We start from the raw sequence: 18861 nt of genomic DNA on the forward strand, positions 1-18861 counted from the left end.
CGGCCCCGCGCCCGCGCTCCCGGCCAGTCCGGGTACCTGTCAGGACGGAAGGCCGCCGGACCTCGGCTCCAGTACGACCCCCAGGGCCTTCCGCCCACCCCCGGCAGAGCCGCGCCTCCGGCAGAGCTCAGGTAGCGCCAACGTCGCAGCCCCGGGCCCTCCAGCCCCCGCGAGCCGCAGCGTCTGTGGCGGCGGAGGCGAAGTCCCAGCCGCCTACGCGCAGCGCTCTGGCCGCGGCTGCCGCTCTCATGACAACCAGACCGGGCCCGGCCCGGCCTCGGCGCCTGCGCGACCGCGCCCCGCCGCCCCGCGCCTGCGCTTGAGCCCGGACCGCGCCTCCGCTTCTCCGGGACTTCTGGGTAACGGAGTTTCCAGGGAACGGCGCACGCGCACAAGGCAGGGTGCGCCTCCCCTTTCCCCGGCCTTCTGGGTAGTGTAGTTCCGGGGCGGTGCGCGGCCTGCTTCCCCTCCGCCGAGTGCACCTGGGGCTGACCCCGCGGCCAGCGTGAGGACGCGCCTAGCAGCGGGCCCAGCAGGTGCTCCCCGCGGGGCTGGAGGCCCTGAGGATGATATCTGTCTTCCGGAAGCCCAAGACGTTCAAGTTGCGAGCCCTGCACAGCCAGCAGAAGTTTGGAGTAGCGGGGAAGAGCTGCCAGGAGGTGTTGCGGAAGGGGTGTATCCGCTTCCAGGTGCGGCGGGGGCTGGGGGTCGGGCGCCCGGCGCCGCCCCGTGCAGGTCCTGGGCAGGGACGAGGGCAGCTGTGGGAGCCTGCCGGGAGACTCTGGATGGGATGGAACAGTCTGACCCGCCATCTGTCACCAGCAGCACTGGTGGAGCCTCGTGTCTCCAAGTCCTGACAGGTGTCCGGTGAGGCGGAGAACCTGAGCCCGGGCCGACCCCGGCCCCGACTGGGCTCCCTACGTGGGCTGTCGTGGGTTCCACGACAACACCCGTGAATTGGGTGCGAGTGCCAACACTTCAGAAACAGGATCCAGGTGGCAGAGCCTCAGAGGGCGCGCAGGGCCCTGCAGAGCGGGTGGAATGTGGGTCCTTGGACTCGGGGCACCTGGGGCTGGCGGAGGTGGAAGCCTCTGCGGGGTGGTCAGGAGAAGTTGGGGAGGGGAAAGGGCTGCTTTCCAGGGTGTGTGTGTGGGAGATGGAGGGCGTGGGGGACGCTCCAGGAAATCGCCATTAGGCCCTGGAGACCCCTCGAGTCAGGAACTTCTTCCTCTGGTTCCTGAGCAGGGCGTGGGGCGCAGAGCATAGGGGCTCGAGGTGCAGGGGATGCGGGGATACCTTCCACCTTCTCACAGTGAGGGTCACGAGCGCTCTGGCTTGAGATTCGGGGATCCTGTTTCCAGTGCACACCAGCTAACTCACTGGGAGTCAGGACACAGCCACTTGGCGTCCCTGGGACTCAGTTTCCCCCTGTGTAAAAGAAGGGGTTGGGCCCCGAGGCCACTCAGCGCCGGGCAGCCGGAATGTTGTAGTTCCTCTATCCGGTATGCTGACTCTTACAGAGTTTGTGTCCATGGCTGGGCCTAGACGCATGTGGGTGTGCGTGCGGGCGGCAGGGCCAGGCCGGGAGTCGCCACAAAAATGCATAAAACTGGCCGGTGGGGAGCAACGGAGAGCTGGAGCTCCGAAAGTGAACAGTCCTGCCTGCTGGTCACACTTGTGTACAGAGGCCACGCGTCACCCTCAGTCAGACGTTTTCCCAAAATAACCAGTGCCTGGGAAACAGGGAGCGCGGTGAGCGGGCGGGTCCTGCCACCTGCCGGGCACCGTGCTGATCCCTGCAGCTGCACTGACCGGCTTAGGGGCAGCCGTCACGCGTCATTTTGGGAAACAGGCTTGGATTCTAAGTGCCCTGGAGGAGCGGCTGGGAAGTGTCCATGTCCCGCACCCCACAAAGCAGTGACGTTGCGTGTGCCTGCGTGTGACGTCCTGTTTTAGAACGACCGACCTTGGGTGCCCTGGTTCGGGCAGACACACCTGCGTGTGCCGGGCGTGTGCCCCGCTGGAGTGCAGATGGCACGTCGAGTGTGATTCTTTAAAACGTGGCTTGTTCTTGCTCTTTGTGAGGGCTGCGCGTGGGAGCCCTCACGCTGCTTCTCTATGGTGGGGCCGCCTGGGGCCCGATAAGTGAGCGTCCCACCCTCTCCCCCTTCTCCCCAGCTGCCCGTGTCCGGCTCCCGTCTCTGCCTGTACGAAGATGGCACGGAGGTGACAGGAGGTTACTTCTGGAGCGTCCCCGACAACTCAGAGCTCGTGCTGCTCACCGAGGGCCAGAGCTGGGGGGGCTGTAAGTGGCGGGGCCCTGGGGGCGCTGAGGGACAGGGTCTGGTAGACGTTCCTCCAGGCAGGATATTCCAGTGGTGAACAAGCCCATGAGAAGAGGCTCGGTAGCATTAGCCTTCAGGGACGTGCAGGTCAAACCCACGGCGAGGATGCACCTCACTGCCCCCCACCCCGAGGATGAGCGCTGGTGAGGCCTCGGGGGAACCGGCACCCTCATTCACTGCCGGTGGGCAGAGTCCAGTGGTTCCTGAGCTGTGGGACAGGATCGCCAGGGGTCCCGGCAGTTTACTCCTAGGTGTGCACCCAAGAGACATGAACACACACATGTCCGCACAGAGATTGGGCTTGGGCGTGTGCAGCAGCCTTGTTCGTGTGGCCTGAGGGTGGAGAGAAGCCAGTGCTCTCAGACGGACAAACAGCCCATTCCGACAGTGGAGCGCTCTTCCACCGGGAAAAGGAGGGGGACCCCGACTCACTCTACGACACAGATGTCCCTCGAAAACTTCATGTTAAGTGAAAGAAGCCAGTCACGAAGGGCCATGCAGACTACAATTCCACGCACGTGGAGTGTGCGGAGCAGAGACAGGAAAGAGATGGGGGGGGCCGGCTTAGGGCTGGGGTGGGGGGGTGATAGACAGCTAACGGGACCATTTCCTCTCTGGGTGAGGAAACGTGTGGAAACGAACGGGCCCCGGAGTCACATGCTGCACGTACAGGAACTCGTCGCGAATGGAAACTCAGTCTCAACTCGGCTGTTAAAGAGAAGGAGAAGCAAAGGGACCACCGCACCGTTTCAGGTGGCCGCCCCGGGCCACCCCCGGCTCTGTACCAGGGGGTCTGTGCTGTCTGTCATTCCGGCCACGCTGCTGGGTGTGGCGTGGTGGCTCGTGGTGGCTCACTTTGCACCTGCGAGGACTGATGGTGCGACCCTCTTTCCTCGTGGCCATTCCCCATCTGCGTACAGCCCCGCACACCAAGCACAGCACGGTCTGAGAGGTGTGCGGCCGTGTGGTCTGCCGTGCGGACGTGGCAGCGAGCACGGGCACAGCCACTGCCTGCCTCGACCGCGTGGCCGCCGTGTCCTCTGCGTGCTTGTCACTCACTGCGTTCTCTTTGCTGGAATGTCTCTGTGTCCTCTGTCCATTTTCTAATTGTTTTTTATTTTTTAATGTTGAATTTTGAGAGTTCTGTTTTTCTAAGACATTCTGTGAGTCTTTCGTCAGGTGCTCTGTCTTTTCACTCTCTTGTGAAGAGGAAGGGTCCTTCCCTGAGCCCAAGTCTTCGTTTCGACGAAGGCCATCCACCCATTTTTTTCCATTCTACTTCTGGTGTTAGGGCTGGGAAGTCCCCCCAGCTGTAGGTGCCGAAGGGTCTCACCTCCCCATTTTTCCGCACCGGTTGCTACAGCCACGTGACTTCATCCCTTCTCCTGTTTGCGGTAGGATGCAGAGGCTGTTTTTGAACACCCAGCAGCCTCGAGTCCCGCGACGGCCCCGCTGGGCCAAGGCTCTTGGTTGCAGGCATGTTGGGTTCTGTTTGTGAGATGCTGTGAGGGCCTCGGCAGACTTCGGCTCCACCTGACCCTGAGCACCTTCTGGGTGGCTCACCCCTGTGGGCACATGTGGCCAGACTCGGGAGGGGGCAGGAGGTGACTCATCTGGGGGGTGAGGTCCCCTGGGAGGTCCAAAGACGAGAGGGTTTCGTTTGGCGAAGAGAGGGTGGCATCTGCTTGGCAGCTTCCATTTTCTGGAGTGCTCCCGGCCCCTTCCCTGTTGGTCCTCGCCCCACCCGAGGTGTGGGCACCTGGCTCATGGTCCTGAGGACTGGGGCCCAGGACGCGCTGAGGTTGGCAGTCTCCCAACTGAGCAGGGGTAGGCGTGGGGAGCCCGTTCTCACAGAGGCCGTCGGCACTGTGTCTTCCTAAGGTGGTGCCCCGAGGACCAATGGCTCTTCTGTTTGTCCCCCCCCTTCTGCTGGCAGATGTGAGTGACATCAGTCGCTTCCTCAGTGTGTTCCACAAGCCGCACGTGGGGGTCATCCAGGCCGCCCGGCAGCTGCTGTCCGACGAGCGGGCCCCACTGCGGCAGAAGCTGCTGGCCGACCTCCTGCACACCATCAGCGAGAACATCGCGGCGGAGACCCGGGCCGAGGACCCACCCTGGTTCGAAGGTGCCCCGAGCAGTCAGGGCCTGGAGGGTGCTGGGGGCGGGAGGGCTTCCCCAGAGCCAGTCACCTGGGGGAGGCCGGATTCCCTTTCAGCTCCCAAAGCGAGAGGCCCCCCAGATTAGGGGCTTGCCTGTTCCCTGCCCGTTGGGGCGGACTCCAGGCAGCCTAGGCCTGTGGTGAAGGGTTCACCATCCTCACTGTCACTCAGGGCACAGCTCAGGGGCCTCGGGCACATTCACACGTCAGGCAGGCGTTACCACCACCCTTTCCAGAACTTCCTCCTCACTGCCCCTCTGTGCCCACTGAACTGTGACCGCACCACTCTCTACTCTCTGTCTCCGTGGCTCTGACTCCGCCAGGGACCTCCTACAAGTGGAGTCGTTCTTTGTCTTTTTGTGACTGGCTGATTTCACGGAGCTTAACGTCTTCCGGGTCCGTCCAACGCAGTAGCAGGTGTCAGAATTTCCTTCCTTTTCAAAGCTGAACCATCTTTCACGGTGTGGCTGGACCACACCTGCTTTGTCCATTCATCGTCGGTGGACACCTGGGTGGCTTCCGCCTGTGGCCTGGCCTGTTAAGTCAGTTGGAAGCCCCCTGAGAGAACGCATCCGCCTTGAAAAGGTGGCGCTGGCAGGCGCCCCTGGGAGGTGTCTGAGACCCTCCTGGTGGACCAAAGACCCCCCACCCTGAAGCAGTGAGCAGGGCCTGCGTTCACGGCCTACAGAATGTTTCTCAGGCGCAGCCCCCCGTCCCCCCCCCCCCCCAGGAGGGCCTGGGAGTACAGGGTCTGTTGTGGCTCCTCCCGCAGGTTTGGAGTCCCGGTTTAGGAACAAGTCCAGCTACCTGAGATTCAGCTGTGAGAGCCGGATCCGGAGCTACCTGAGGGAGGTAGGGCCGCTCCTGGGCAGTGTGCCAGGGGGACTGCAGACAGGGCTTCCTGACCAAGGTGCAGGGCATCACGCTGCAGCCCTCAGCCGCGTCCTTGGCGTCCCCCAGGTGAGCGCGCATGCGTCCGTGGTGGGTGAGCCGGCTCGGGAGGAGTTTGTGCGGGTCGTGGACGCCATGGGCCAGAAGCTCCGGACTGCGCGGTACAACGGCTGCTACTTCGACAGGGGCGCCAAGGCTGGCAGCCGGCTCTGCACGCCTGAAGGCTGGTTCTCCTGCCAGGTGGGCTGCATGTCCGGGACCCTGGGGCCCCAGCGCCTGCCGAGCTGCCTGCAAGGGGCTGGGTGGGATGGGGGGGGTCCGCTTCCGCTCCCTGGGAGTCTGCTTGGGCCCAAGGACCTGTGTTTCTGGCATGTTTCCAGGTGCACGCCCGCTGCTTGGGGACCTCACTGCTGCCGTGGGTGGGAGGACACAGGTGCCTGAGCAGAGGTCGAGCCTTGGTGTCAGGGGAGGAGGACACTCCTTTGGGTGGGCTGGTAAGAGAAGGGACGCTCAGGAGCCTCTGGAAAGCGTGCGTGTTGTTCTTCTGGGTTAGCTTAGTGGGTGACAGAGAGCTCAGGGATTTCAGGGTTCGTGGCTGCTGTGACATTTGGGGCACCCATTAAGTGTGACTCCTGGTGGGTGGCACTGGCTGCAGGCAGCGTTCTGAGCTGTGCAGGCAGATGCCACAGGCTTCTCTGGGACATGAGAGAATCATGAGTGAATCATGGGAGTGCCACATCCCCCAGATGCCACCTCTGGGTGGGGGCCATGGGTCTGGGGCCTTGGAGCTGTGACCTTTGGGAGGTCCTTCCAGCCTTCACCTCAGAGACGTGTCAGGTGTGGTCCAGCCTCGGGTGCCGATGGCACCTGGGGCTTCGGCCAGCACAGCCCTGCCGAGCTGGCTGAGTGACGCAGGTGACCTGAGATCAGCAGGTAAGAGGCCCGCTTCGCGGCAGTCACCTTGTTCTCTCTCGGCGCAGGGTCCTTTCGACGTGGCCAGCTGTGCGTCCAAACACTCCATCAACCCCTACGGCAACAGGGAGAGCCGGGTCCTCTTCAGCACCTGGAACCTGGACCACGTGTGAGTGCCCAGCATTGGCAGGGCCTGTGCCAGGGAACCTCCTTCAGGCCCGAACAGCGCTTGCAGGGCGCCCGAGGCTCACCCGCCACCTTGGGCTTCACACGTGGACCTCCAGGGTCTGGGCCCAGAGGGGTGACGGGTGGCAGTGTGGAAGGGGCCGCCGGGCGCACACACACTTCTGCTGCTACCGTGTGGCTGCGTGTCATTTCCCATGTGGCCTCGTCCCTGTGACTTCACGTGTGTCCCTCTCACCCGCTCCCCTGTGTGCTTGGGGTCAGCGGTCAGCGTGCCTGCTCTCAGGGCAGCTGTCCCAGGGCGCCACCCGGGCAGGGCGTCCTGCCTCAGCCAGGACCAGCCGAAGTCTCGTTTTTAATGTCTGCCGGTGCGTTCTAATGAGGGCAGACGGGGGACCTCTGTCATTTCATGGAGACGCTGTCCTCGAGTGTGGCTCCATCCTCGGCCCTGCCTTATTGCGGCTGGCATCTCCAGGTGCCCCGAAAGTGGCCAACTCACTTTTTGGATCAAGACACTTTGACAGTGGCCCAGGCATCCTGTTCCGGCTGCGGTCCCCTTCTCCCCCGTCCCCAGGGACCACCGTGCTGTGGTTGTCGTCAGGAGTGAGGGTGGTCCACGGGCTGCTAGTGTGCCTGCGTTCTGCGCTCGTTCTTGGCGGGAGTTGTGCTTTCTGGCCCCGAGCTGCGTGCCCAGCTCGTCCGCTAAAGCGTCCCCGCAGAGCGGCTCTGCGTCTCTTTCTGCTGGATGCTGCCAGACTTTCAGTGCTTCTGAAACCGAGTGTGAACTTCTCGCACACGTGACTGCCCGTGAGGGACTCGGGTTGACTCCCGTTTTCCTGTGTACTTTCCACTATTTAAAAGGCACACGCCATCCAGTTTTCAGAGTGACACAGGTGAAGTCGCTCGCCGCAGGTGTGGCGGCTCGGGATGGCTCTCGGACACGTCTGTGTGGGGACAGTCCCCGAGCGTGTCCCGCGACAGCGCCCTGCGTCCTCTCCTGTCCTCACCAACCGGCTCCTCGGTGGTTGCCAAGTGTGGTTTCCTTAGAAGTCTTTTCTCTTCTCTTTTCCTGTAAGTGACCAATCGCTGTTTTACATTGTAACTACAGCCGAGTCGGAGCTGTGTTTTAGCTGTGTCTGTGGGGCTGCACCACCCGAAATGGCCACCTCTGACCTCCCTTTGCAGAATAGAGAAGAAGCGCACCGTTATCCCCACGCTGGCGGAGGCGACCGAGGACCGGGGCGGCAGGCAGGTAGACTGGGAGTACTTCTACAGCCTGCTCTTCACCTCTGACAACCTGAAGCTGGTGCACGTCGCCTGCCACAAGAAAACCACCCACAGACTCAGCTGTGACCCTGGCAGGGTCTACAGGCCGCAGACGAAGCCCAAGAGGAAGCGGGCTGCTCGCAAGTGCCCGTGACTGTGGCATGTGCCCTCCACATTGCCCCAGGCCTGGTGACGGGGGCAAGGGGGCGAGCGGGCAGGATTTTAAGAGGTGCTATTTTTTATTTTGCTACTACAATAGCTTCTGAAAAGAGCTTTTACAAAACCTTCCTACAGATTTCAGATTCCAGGGCATTTCTAAATCTGTTTTCTGCACCCCTGAGATTCCGCAGCCGAGGGCAAGCTCGGGGCCCTGGCAGGACATTGGGGGCACTGGTGTTCAGTCCGTGGGACCGGGGACCTGTCCTCTCCGACTCCACCCGCTTTGTATGCCTATGTGGCACTGCCTCCATGGCCACACTGAGGGACGATGCTCTCCTGGCAGCTCTGCTGGGTCCCCCTGCCCAGACAGGCAGGAAGCTCCACCCCCAGACCCTTTTGGGGAGAGATGGTCCCACTCCGTAAGGAACACACAGGTGTTCACTCTGTACTGTTTGTAATGGCAGAAAGGGGGCCCGCGGATGCCTGTGGGCAGGGAACAGCAGCTGTGGCGTTACGTCCAACCCCCGGGAATTGAAGGCCACAAAGGTCAGGCAGCGCTAACCTCACGAATCACTAACGTGTGCGGGACGAGAAGCTGCGTAGCGGTTTCCAGTGTCTGTGACTAGAAACGGGGGCTGCCCGTCCAGCACACACGTGTCAGTGTGCGTGGACAGCACGTCTGTGAGCAGCGGCAACCCTGGGGACGGGGTGGGCGCGGCCGGGTTTCAATGGACTAAGTCTGTACACTGTGCGTTTCCTCGGCCCTCCGTGCCCGCGGGTTTCAGCAGCGGCCTGGAGTCCTCGGGGCGGGGCCTCTGCACGCGCTGTTCTTGCCGTTTGTACAGGAGCGGGAGCACCTCCGTGTCTGGGGGTCGGGGGTGCCAGCAGCAGCCCTCTGCGGGGACTGAAGGGTGGCTACACTTGAAAGTTTCGAAACAAGCATTTATTTCATAATTTTTAAAAGTTTATTTTTTACATTTTGTAACATTTGAGCTTTCACATTCCCTGTAGACTCGGGACACAGAATAAAGGCTTTTCCCAAACAGACGTGTGGGGATCGTTTGCATCACTGAACCTGATGGACATGAGGAGAAAACCAGGGGTCAGGGTGACCTTTTAAAAAGCTGCCCCTTCAGTGGACTGAGCGCCGACCTGCGAACAGAAAGGCTGCCGGTTCGATTCCCAGTCAGGGCACATGCCTGGGTCACGTGGGCCAGGTCCCCAGCTGGGGGCAAGTGAGAGGCAACAGATCGATGTCTCTTTTTCCTTCTCCCTCCGTTCCCCCGGCTAAAAGTAAAATCTTAAAAAAAAAAAAGCTGACCCAAATTGCCCCATTTTCTTCACAGAAACATGGGACTACCTGGGATGGAGCCACCGGTGTGGAACACGAGGAACCTCACCCCACATGCGGATGGGGGTGCCCGCGCCTCTTCCCAGACCCCGGGCACTGAGGGCCACCAGGCAGCCCCCAAGGGCCCCTGCCCCGTGACTGGGCTTGGGTGCTGGCGGCGCCGTGCCGGCCCCGGAAATGCAGCCCCCAGCATGTCCTGGTTACACACTTTCTGGGCAGCGGGTGTTCTTAGGGGAGTTACGGTGGATGGACCTTCTCTGCCCGCCTTGCAGCTGGATACACGGGGCCACTGCTCCCCCCAGTGGGCTCTGTGTGCAACTGCATGTCACTTTGCAAAGGCCCGCCTTGGAGTCTCTATCCACTGGCAAGAATGCATCACATCGTGTGGTGCTCCTTGGCGCCAGGGGGCTGGGAGGTGTGGTCTGCAGGTGGGGGGGCTGTGCCTGGTGACACTACTCAACACTGCGGAGGACAGCTGGGCCCTAGCCACATGGCCCTCCCCATGGCCAGCCTCTGCAGAGAAACACCCCACTGGTTTATTGTCAAAGGTTAGACTCAGCCCCGTGGAAGAGATGCGCTGGGCCAGACAGGTGGGAGGGCGTGGAGCTCAGCCCGTCCTATAGGGTCTCCCTGCGGCTTTGTCACAGAGTCGCGGCGCTGGCTAAGGCCTTGGCCACTGGCCACTGACTCAGTCTCCAGCCCCTTCCCCTCCCTGGAGGCCCAGGGGTGGGTTCTCCCAGCCCCACCCCACCCTGGGGTCCGACAGTTACCTCAGTAACATGGAATGCTCAGCTCTCAGGAAACTCCAGGGGTTTGCAGAGCTGTGGGCAGGACACCTGTGCAGATCCTATGAAACACAAGGGGGTGCCCGCCCACCTCACAGGGTGGACCGAGGAGGAGGAGGAGGGCGCCCCTCATCTAGGCCTGGCCACAGCCTGCTGGTGGGGTGCAGAGGCCAACCCTGCCTTCCAAGGACAAGGCAAGGCAGGGTTTGCCTTTTGCACTGAGCTCCCATCTTATTTTACTTACTTGTTTAAATCTCTTTTATTGATTTTAGAGGAAGAGAGAGAGAGAAAGAAAAACATCAATTTGTTGTTCTGTTCGGTAGGATGGACGGCGAGCCCAGGCAGGGAGCAGGAAGGAGACGCGCCCCACCCACTAACTCAGCAGACCTGGGCCTGGTCGGGTAACAGCGCCGGGGGCTCCAACACCACGACAACACCATGCTAACACGGGAGGGGTCGGCCCCTGAAATTCCACGACTCTCAGCGCAGTCTCTGGGAAAGCCAGCCTCAGAAACTGTGCTTTCATCCCAGCCGGCCGGAAGGGCTGGAAAGGGCCCACAGAGCCCAAAGGAAGAAGCCCATTAACACCTCTGGGTGTTCACAGGGCCCCCCTCCTGCAGTCCCCAAAGCTGGCATCACCTCTACCCCTCAATCAGTGTGACTTCTCCACCCCCACCCTGCCAACTATGTGAGTGCTCAGAACACAGGACCTGGGACACACTTGCCCTCAGTCTTGCCTCCCTTACCCTGCTTTGCCCTGAACCTATGCCTCCCACCCCACCCCTACATTAACTAGGCCCGTGCTCTGCCATGAGGACGGGCCACAAATAAACCTCGCCTGCGCACAGACGCGTTGATCTGTGACCCTTCCCTGCACCGGTGAGAGAACCGGGTTTCTGCGAGTTTACCCCGCAACGATCCCCTCACTCCTGCATTCCCTGGACGGTTCTTGTACGTGCCCTGACCGTGGACCGAACCCGCGGCCTCAGCGTAGTCTCTAACCAGCTGAGCGGCCGGGCGAGGGTGCCCCCATACGTTTTAGAAAGGAATACTGTCAGGGACATAAGGCTTCTTAAAATATTTTCAAAATATATTTTATTTTTCCCATATGTATCTTGCAAAATTTCCAGGATAAACATTAGCTTCATATACAGAAATAAAGGCGCGTTCTTTAAGAACTGTCACTGAATCGATCACAAGAATGATCAAATTCTCACCACAGGAAATGGGCTCGAGTGTTAGCAAAACTCAAGAGCTTTCTGTACAAATACATCCCGGCCAACCAGCCCTGGCCGCCGCCTCACACCCCCCTCCTCAGCACCCGTAAAGACAGAAGTCGGGCCCCAGTGCAGACGAGGCGGCCGCTTCCGCCCCCCCCCAGTCTCCGCTGCAGGTGGAGCCGCCCCCAGAAGTGTGATTTGAGGCACACCCTCTCGGGGATACATTTGATAAATCCCTTAATCTGCTAAACTGGCAACTGTTAACTGCACTGAAAATGCAAGAAGTTGGCGCGTGTGTTTTATTCTCTACATCTCTGCGTCCTCTTCCTCCTCCTCGTCATCTTTGGCTCTGAAATGCATTTTCCTGAACTCCCGTCTGCTCACTGAAGGACAAGATGAAGACGCCGGCGGGAGGTCCTTGGGGAGAGAACACGCCGCGGCCAGTCACAGGCGGCCCTCCCGCAGCGCAGCACCTGCGCACGGTGGGGCTGAGTCGCAGCTCAGCTCCCCAGATGAGGACCGTGTGCCCCCGGAGGGAGAGAAAGGGGGAAACAAGGAAGCCCAGCAGGCGTGGGGCGCTGCTTGCAAACAAAGAATGGACCTCAGGCCCCTGCAGTGAGGTCCAGAGACACAGAGCCCCCTCCCCGCCCCCGCAGAGGGCCAGAGTGGGAGTGGGACGGGTGGGCGTGTCCCAGTGAGCAGCTGTCTCATTAGCTCCTCCTGGGTTACAGCGAGGCCTGTGCATTTGACTCGTGCCAGGGCGGTGTTTGCACGCAGGCGCCGGGAGCACAGTGGCTGAGGAACCCCCAAGGCGCCGCCCGACTTACCTGCATCAGCTCGACGTTGCCGAAGAACCTGCTCACCGGCATCGGCTGGTTGCTGTCGTCGTCCAGGAAGACGCTGCCGTCCATGTGCAGCGGCGGCGTCCGGGTCAGCTCGGTGTCCCGTGTGGACCCGCCCCCCACACTGGGGCTGCTGTTCAGCCCTGCGCTTGGAAGAACGCCAGACAGGCCGTCCTCTGTCCCTGCTGAGCAAGTGTTCCGCACGACTCGGCCGTGCCCGAAGGGGAGGCCCGTGGTCTCCTGTGCGGCATAGACCCTGGCTTCCCTTCCTGGGGGCACCGGGCCGCCGTCAGCCAGCTCCAGGGGCTCGTTCTTACAAGGGGCCTCTGGTGACACTCTGGGCAGGGGAGTGCTCTCGCTCTTGGGGACCAGCTTCTGTAATTCTGATTTCATAAGATGACCTTTGTCGTACTTAAACTTCTTGGAAGTTCGCCTGTCCGTGGCTTTGTGTGACGAGGAAGTCTGTCGAGGAAGAAAAACGTCAGAGAGAGGAAGGCCCGTCGAGGGTTGCAGAGCTCGCGTTTCTCACACTTGAAGCCGCGGACACGCTGAAGCCCGGACCCTGCGGGGGGGTCAGGGCTGGGGCACTGCCCAACACCCCCCACCACTGCCGCTTTCTCTAGGCTGTCGATTTCCTAAGGTGAAGTCAGAAACACGCATGGACAGATCACAAACTGGCCACAAACGCACCAGTGTCCACTCCTCTCTGTGGAGCGGGAGCTGCGTACAGGCACGGACTGGGAGTGGTGGCCACCGATGCCTGCTGGCTTTTCCCGGCCGCGTACGGGGGGAGCTGCTGGTGAACCGAGCCCCAGCCTCACGGAGGCTGACAGACCCTGTGCAACTCCAGGGCAAGGGCTGCTCTGCAGCCAGACACTCGGGGCCCCGCTCCAGCCGCGCTGCCGTTCTCCCGAGCCCTCAGGGGTGGACAGGACGGCACTATGCCACCGTCACTCAAAGGGGGGCATCAAAGGAGATGGGGCCCGAGATGCACGCCCACGAGTAGGCAGACCCTCTGGAAGCAGAGCCCTGGATCTGCAGGCACTGACAGCCCCCCCGCCCCCCCCACCTCTGGTGCCACGACAGCATGCCTCTAGGTGAACCCTGCGCCCGCATCCTGGCGTCTTCCTGTACGAGGCTCACCTGACATGCCGTCCTGGCGGATGGGGCGATCCCGGCTTCCTGGGCAGAGGCCAACCTGGCCGCGTAGCTCCGGGCTCTCAGGCGCGCCGAGGACCGCACTCCCCCTGTGAGCTGGACCAGAGGCTCGGCCGTCAGACGCTGTTCTCCAGAAATAGGGGCGCCGAGGCGAGGTTTCCTAACTGGGGAAACCTGGAGGTGGTCCCTCCCGCCCCCCTTTATCGTCATCATGGAAGGACGCCTGTGGTCTGGGTGCGTGAATTCGAACAAGACTCGGGGTTTGAGATGCAAGATCTATACTTCCCACTGTCTTGCCAGCTTGGCGTGACCTTCCCCTCACTGCACGCTTCTCGGAACCGCGTGTACAAGGTGATCATTCCGGACAAGCAGTACACAGCCCTCCTCAGAAGGCTCTCAAACCCTTCCAGATACAAAGTAACAGGAACAAACAAGCCACCATCCTCCACCCCCGTCACTCCCTCCCTGAAGTTACAGCTAGAATCCACCCTAATTCCATCAGTTCACAGTGGCCCTCATCTGTCTGTCTGATAAGCCTTAACGGCAAGAAACGGGTCCACCTCTGGTCTACTGCAAAGGAGAGTCTTCCAGTAACCACAGGAGCTAATGAAAACGTGGGAATGACGTTAGGGTTTTGGTACAAGGAGCTCCAGCACAGGCGTCCTCGCTCGGCTCTCCGGGTGTTACCCAGTCACGGCCCTAGCACTGTTGCTAAGCTGCAGACTTTGCTGGAGTTTCAGTGGTTTCTTCTGCGGATTTCTTTTCCTGCTCCGGGGTGGATGCCGCACACGAGTAGGAGAGGATGGCAGTGAGTGATAAAGGGAAGGGCGCAGCACAGGGACACTGGAGGGGGCAGAGGAAAGGCCACACGCTCACAAGAAACGGGATCAAAAACGGAAAAGGCACCTTGAGGCATCGCTACAACGGCATGGCGCCCACCCCACCATGGCCCGTGCTGCTCACCAGGTCGCCGCCACTGCCCGTCTCCCCGGGTGCTCAGTTCCGGAGCAGGGGGGCCATACGGAGAAGCCTGTCACCGCCCCAGCTACACAGAGCCCTGGCTCAGAGGCTTTGCCTGGGGAGAGGCGGCATCAGAACGGAGCGCTCTTCACCTCTTCCTAAAAGGGACTGCCTTGCTCCGCGGGGAGTGTGTCCGAGTCCAGAACGGCAGGGGCTGAGAGGAAAGGCAGCGGATCTGCGGTGGGCAGCTAGTCTGCAGGACGGGACAGGAGGGAGCAGTGGGAGGAGCCCTCAGGGGTCAGAACAGCAGCGGACACTGACCCCGAAACCCTTCCTTCAGAGAAGCCAGAGCAGGGTCAGTTTGTAGAGCGCCTACCGCCTCAGGCCTTAGCGGAAACCGCTGGGCGTTCGGCGGGCAATTAATGGAGTTCCCAGCTGGGGTGTTCAGAGGGAGAGCCCCCTAAAAGCACCGTCAGCACAGGGTGACTGTGGGCACTGCCCTGTGGGCGGGGACAGACCATGACAGAATAACCCACTCAGTCACTAAACAAATAAATGGTGTACTAACAAGAACGCCCTGGGGCAGGGCTGGGAGATCCTGCCGGAGTTGCTACACTGTATCGTCTAAAATGTCCAGTTTCAACAAAGAATTAGGAAGCATGCAAGGAAACACAAGAGCAGACAGCCCTGCTGTGAGGGTGACCGGGGCCATGGACTGAACAGGAAGTGTTTAAATTAGCCATTTTAAACATGTGAAAAAGAAATAAGGAAAGTGATTAAAAAAGTAAGACTTGATGATAATGTTGCATCTAACAGAAAACGTCAAAGTTATTATAAAAACAAACCAACTGTAATTTCCGCAGGGGAAAAGCAGGTCTAAAATAAAACATTCAGCAGAGGGGCTCAACAGGAGGTGCGACCTGGCGGAGTAAGAGCCTGCGGGCCGGGAGACGGACTGTTGGCCAGCTGCGCAAGCCGAAGAGCAGAGAGAAACAGGACGGAAGAAAACGGAGAGTCTTAGAGCAATGCTGGGCCTCTAGTGACCCAATTCACGTGCAGTGGGGGTTCCGAGAAGAAAGGACGGAGAGGAGCAGAAAGATGGTCAAAGAGAAAACGGGAGAAAACTCCCCAAATTTACTAGACCACCACCTCCTCACCCAGGAATCTCAGAGACCTGAGACACATCGCTGGAAGAAACGCTGCGTCACAGACAGGAGAAAATCTGAAAGCAGAGGGAGGAAAATGGCTCCTTACTTACAAGGGAAGCCCGATAAAGAAGCCGCTGACGGGGCAGCAGACACGGTGGAGGCCAGATCACGGGGGCATGTTCTGATACAGTCTAGGTTCTCAAAATAAATAAATAAAGAAAGAAAAACCGCCCCCAAACCAAAACCAACAAAACCCCAAGCAAACTGCCAGCCCAGAGCCTTGTAAGAAGCTCTCCTTCAAACCCGAAGGCAGAACGGGCACTTCGGGATGAACCAGAAGCCAGAGGCCGCGGGTGGCCGTCTGAACCAAGAGGCAAGAGGCGGAAATACGCAAGCAGGTCCTTGGGGCTGAAACCAAGCGATCTCAGGTGGCAATTCAAATCCGAAGGAAAAAAGCCAGCCCTGGTGAGTGCAATTGTGTCCTTGCAGAAGGCCCTTTAAATGAAGGGTCACTCCTCTTAACTGGCTCGAAAAGCACCTGCATACAGCAATACGGGCGCGACGCAAGGGAGAGTGGGCTTGCTCCACCCGCGACGCCAGCACCAGGGCGGTGGGCGGCCAGTGCGAGCGAGGCGCCGTCCGGCTAAGAACGCGGCTGTGGGTGGTAACATAGTCACAACAGTGTATTGCTGGGCTTGCAGCAACAGTGTATTATTTACAACACCCCCAAAGCAGGTGACGAAACTAGAGCAGCAGAGGGGCAACACTTCCACTTCTCGGCGAATCTGACGCTGATTCTGCGGCTACGACGGATACGTTAAACCTGCAGCGACCACCCGGAAAGAAAATTTTTAAACTGGTGAAAAGCATCACCCAATGAAACTGTTACATTCGAACACACCCACTTTAACCCATTGACACCAGGACCATAACAAACCAGAGGACAGCGAATACGAAAGGAGAGCGGTTCGCGTGCCTCCATCTATACCCTTAGACCTGAACGTGCGTGGGCCAGCTGAACCGAGAGGCAGAGACGTCGACGGGGAAAGGCCGCCGCATGCAAGGGTCAGCTGCGTGCTGTCTACGGGGGCATCCCAGGGTCAAAGCCACGCACGGCCGCGGGAGGCGGGCCCCGCTCCGTGGGAACGCCCGGGCCGTGAGGCAAGCCCGCCCGGCCCCGGCGCAGCCCCGCCCCCAGGAGGGCCCGGGCCCGGCCCACGCCGTCAGGGTAGAAGGGGTCCCAGCCCCTTGCCTCCGGTCACACCGCGCGCCGGTTACGAAGTGCCAGAAACTGGTGCCCCTCCATCCGCACCCCCTTTTGGGGTGGATTCCCCGTCACCCTATACTGTGCACATGGGGTGACTGCGGCCAAGCTGAGGTCTCCCGGGCTTGAGTGGTGGCAACAGAAAAACATGACCCTCTGGCTTGGCAGCGCCAGGAAAAAAGCCTGGGGTCCAGACCAGCTCTGGAGAAGGAGCCCCATTCTGGGATGTGGCCTGAGAGCCCCGTTACAGGGAGCGAGGTCTGAAGCCCCTTCCCGTGGGCGTGGTCGGGGAGTCCCCCTCTAAAGGGCGTGGCCCGAGAGCTCACTCGGCCTCGGCCCAAGCAGAGGTCGCCCCTTGGCTCGAGGCGTCCGTCTTCAGGTCTCCAGGCAACCGGTGGCCGGAGCCCCCGCCTCCCCCGACCCTGCTCCGGCCCGGCCTCGGCCCCCTCACCTTCCGGCTCCTCATGAGTGTGAGAAGCGCGCTGCCGCCCCCAGCAACGCCGCCAAACCCCTCGCTCCGGCCTAACGCTTCACCGTGCTACCGCCACACTACGGCCCTCCGCCCGCGCTGCGGCGTCTGACGTCACCACAGGCTTGACCAATCACAGCCCGGAGTCTTCGGGCATGTGACCCAACAAAGCGGGCGCCTTACGTAGCAGCCGGGTGGTGGCCATGTTTGTGAAGGGCGCCTCCAGTGCTGCCTCTGAGGCCGCCACGTTTAAGAGGGGCGGCAACCATCTTTGGGACGGGCAGTTCCCTTGAAGTCCCTTGGGCCCTTGTCTGAAGGAGGGCGGGCATGACCGTGGTGGGCTCCCTGATCCCCGCTTTGTGAGCGCCGTGAGCAGTGCTGGAACCCCCCTGGCCTGGTGGCTCGCCGAAGCCGCCTTCCCTGGCAGTCGTGACGGCAAGCCAGGCGAGGTCCTGCATCTCTTGCTGGTGGGCCTTGGCCAGAGGGACTCATCACCCCTCTATGGCGGGCAGGCGAGGTTCTGTGGGCCGGGCCGGGTGTCGGTGGGACCTGGCCCAGGAGCCCAGTAGGGTTGCACGAATGAACCCAGCCTTTTCTTTGACCTTGGGGGGAAAAGGACTGCATCGGCCACTTCCTGTACCTGGCCGACTCCCCTAGCTTTCTTCCTGGTGTTACCCTAAAAATAAAAGGCCTTTCGAAGTGGAAGACAACCGGCGTTTATTTGAGATCAGAGAATGGCTACTTGGAAGCACTGGTTCAACGAGTGTTCCTATTGGCCACAAAGGCGGGCGGCACTTGTGCGGAAGGGAAGGGGAACAATGACTTCCGGAGAAGGCGGGGGTGCCTGCAGCGGTGCCTGCAGGTGCAGAGAAGCCGGCGTGGTGACGCTAGTTCTAAACTCTTTTCCATTTTCAGCCCCGGCCGCCAGCGTCAGGTCTGCTTTCTCGTTACCTTTGCAAACAGTTCTTTGCAGCAGGAGCTTGGGCCCCACCCAAAGGTTATTTTGCCGGGTTTGAACCTTCCCAACGGTTTGAGGCAGAAGGCGTGCAAGGGAGTTTCTCCGTGTTGAAAGAGGCTCCATTTACATTATCTTTTACGCAGGGGTGTCCAACATTTTGGCGTCTCTGGGCCACACTGGAAGAAGAGTTGTCTTGGGCCACTCATTAAATACACCGCGACACGTAATCACACACACACACACACACACACACACACACATCTCATAATGTTTTAAGTAAATTTACAGTTTTGTGTTGGACTGTGTTCACAGCCATCCTGGGCTGCAGGATGGGGTGCCTAACCCCTTCACCCTGCTTCACTCTCTGCCTGCCTCCTCGGCTTCCGTGAGAGCAGGTCACAGGGAGCCACCCGGCCACCTTTCCAAAGCCCCTGGCGATACGCTGGCTCTTGCCCACCCCAGGATGTGGCTGCTTCTCAGCAGTTGAGACTTTCACAAAGGTGAAGTCCAGCTTTGCCCTTACACACCCCAGACCCCGGTTCCTGGGCTCCAGGACGTGCCTGAAAACGGACACAGTGGGCTATGGAGCGCTTGCAGGCTGAAGGACGCCCCTCCCTGTGACCACAGCCGGGCTGGCAGCCAGCCGCGTGCTTTGCAAGTCGATGAGCACGGTGCTTCCTTTTTTATGACATTTTTTGCAGGTGAGAACGTTTAAATCAGGCTGTTTTGTCAGAAGCATTAGGTTTTTCAGTTAAAACTGTAAAGGTGGAAAAGTGAGCTATGCGGCACCGT

The 18861-nt window shown here is 60.4% G+C and overlaps 3 protein-coding genes across 14 annotated transcripts in view; 1 reads left to right on the top strand and 2 right to left on the bottom strand.

Annotated features, from left to right (window-relative positions):
- The window catches only part of CEP104 (centrosomal protein 104), a 31577-nt gene extending 31251 nt beyond the window's left edge, over window positions 1–326 (bottom strand). For all 3 annotated transcript variants that reach the window (XM_053921145.2, XM_053921143.2, XM_053921144.2), the window contains exon 1: window positions 37–326. The gene's annotated coding sequence lies outside the window, so the exon portion shown is untranslated. The remainder of the gene's footprint in view (window positions 1–36) is intronic.
- Window positions 327–423: 97 nt separating this feature from the next.
- Window positions 424–10896, top strand: DFFB (DNA fragmentation factor subunit beta). Of its 9 annotated transcripts, XR_006654586.3 has the most exons (11): window positions 424–689; window positions 2179–2305; window positions 4282–4470; window positions 5276–5355; window positions 5464–5634; window positions 5775–5888; window positions 6375–6475; window positions 7351–7560; window positions 7675–7984; window positions 9261–9813; window positions 10374–10896. XR_006654586.3 is itself a non-coding variant. In XM_045190441.3 (9 exons), the coding sequence occupies exons 1-9, from the start codon at window positions 567–569 to the stop codon at window positions 7907–7909; spliced, it is 1350 nt and encodes a 449-aa protein (XP_045046376.2). In that variant the 5' UTR covers window positions 424–566; the 3' UTR covers window positions 7910–9111. The 9 variants fall into 9 exon arrangements, 7 of the variants coding, with proteins under 7 accessions (XP_045046376.2, XP_045046377.2, XP_045046379.2 ...); XR_006654587.3 differs by lacking the exon at window positions 9261–9813; XM_045190441.3 differs by lacking the exons at window positions 9261–9813; window positions 10374–10896 and having other exon boundaries at window positions 7675–9111.
- A 232-nt stretch (window positions 10897–11128) lies between these two features.
- C3H1orf174 (chromosome 3 C1orf174 homolog) lies at window positions 11129–17211 on the bottom strand. 2 transcript variants are annotated; one of them, XM_024554166.4, is made up of 4 exons: window positions 17094–17211; window positions 13256–13366; window positions 12098–12574; window positions 11129–11687 (listed from the first exon to the last, which is right to left on the bottom strand). In XM_024554166.4, the coding sequence occupies exons 1-4, from the start codon at window positions 17106–17108 to the stop codon at window positions 11577–11579; spliced, it is 714 nt and encodes a 237-aa protein (XP_024409934.2). In that variant the 5' UTR covers window positions 17109–17211; the 3' UTR covers window positions 11129–11576. The 2 variants fall into 2 exon arrangements, with proteins under 2 accessions (XP_024409934.2, XP_045046381.2); XM_045190446.3 differs by having other exon boundaries at window positions 13256–13393.
- Between the last annotated feature and the right edge of the window lie 1650 nt (window positions 17212–18861).

This window comes from Desmodus rotundus, chromosome 3 (assembly GCF_022682495.2).
Source record: "Desmodus rotundus isolate HL8 chromosome 3, HLdesRot8A.1, whole genome shotgun sequence".
NCBI lineage: Eukaryota > Metazoa > Chordata > Mammalia > Chiroptera > Phyllostomidae > Desmodus > Desmodus rotundus.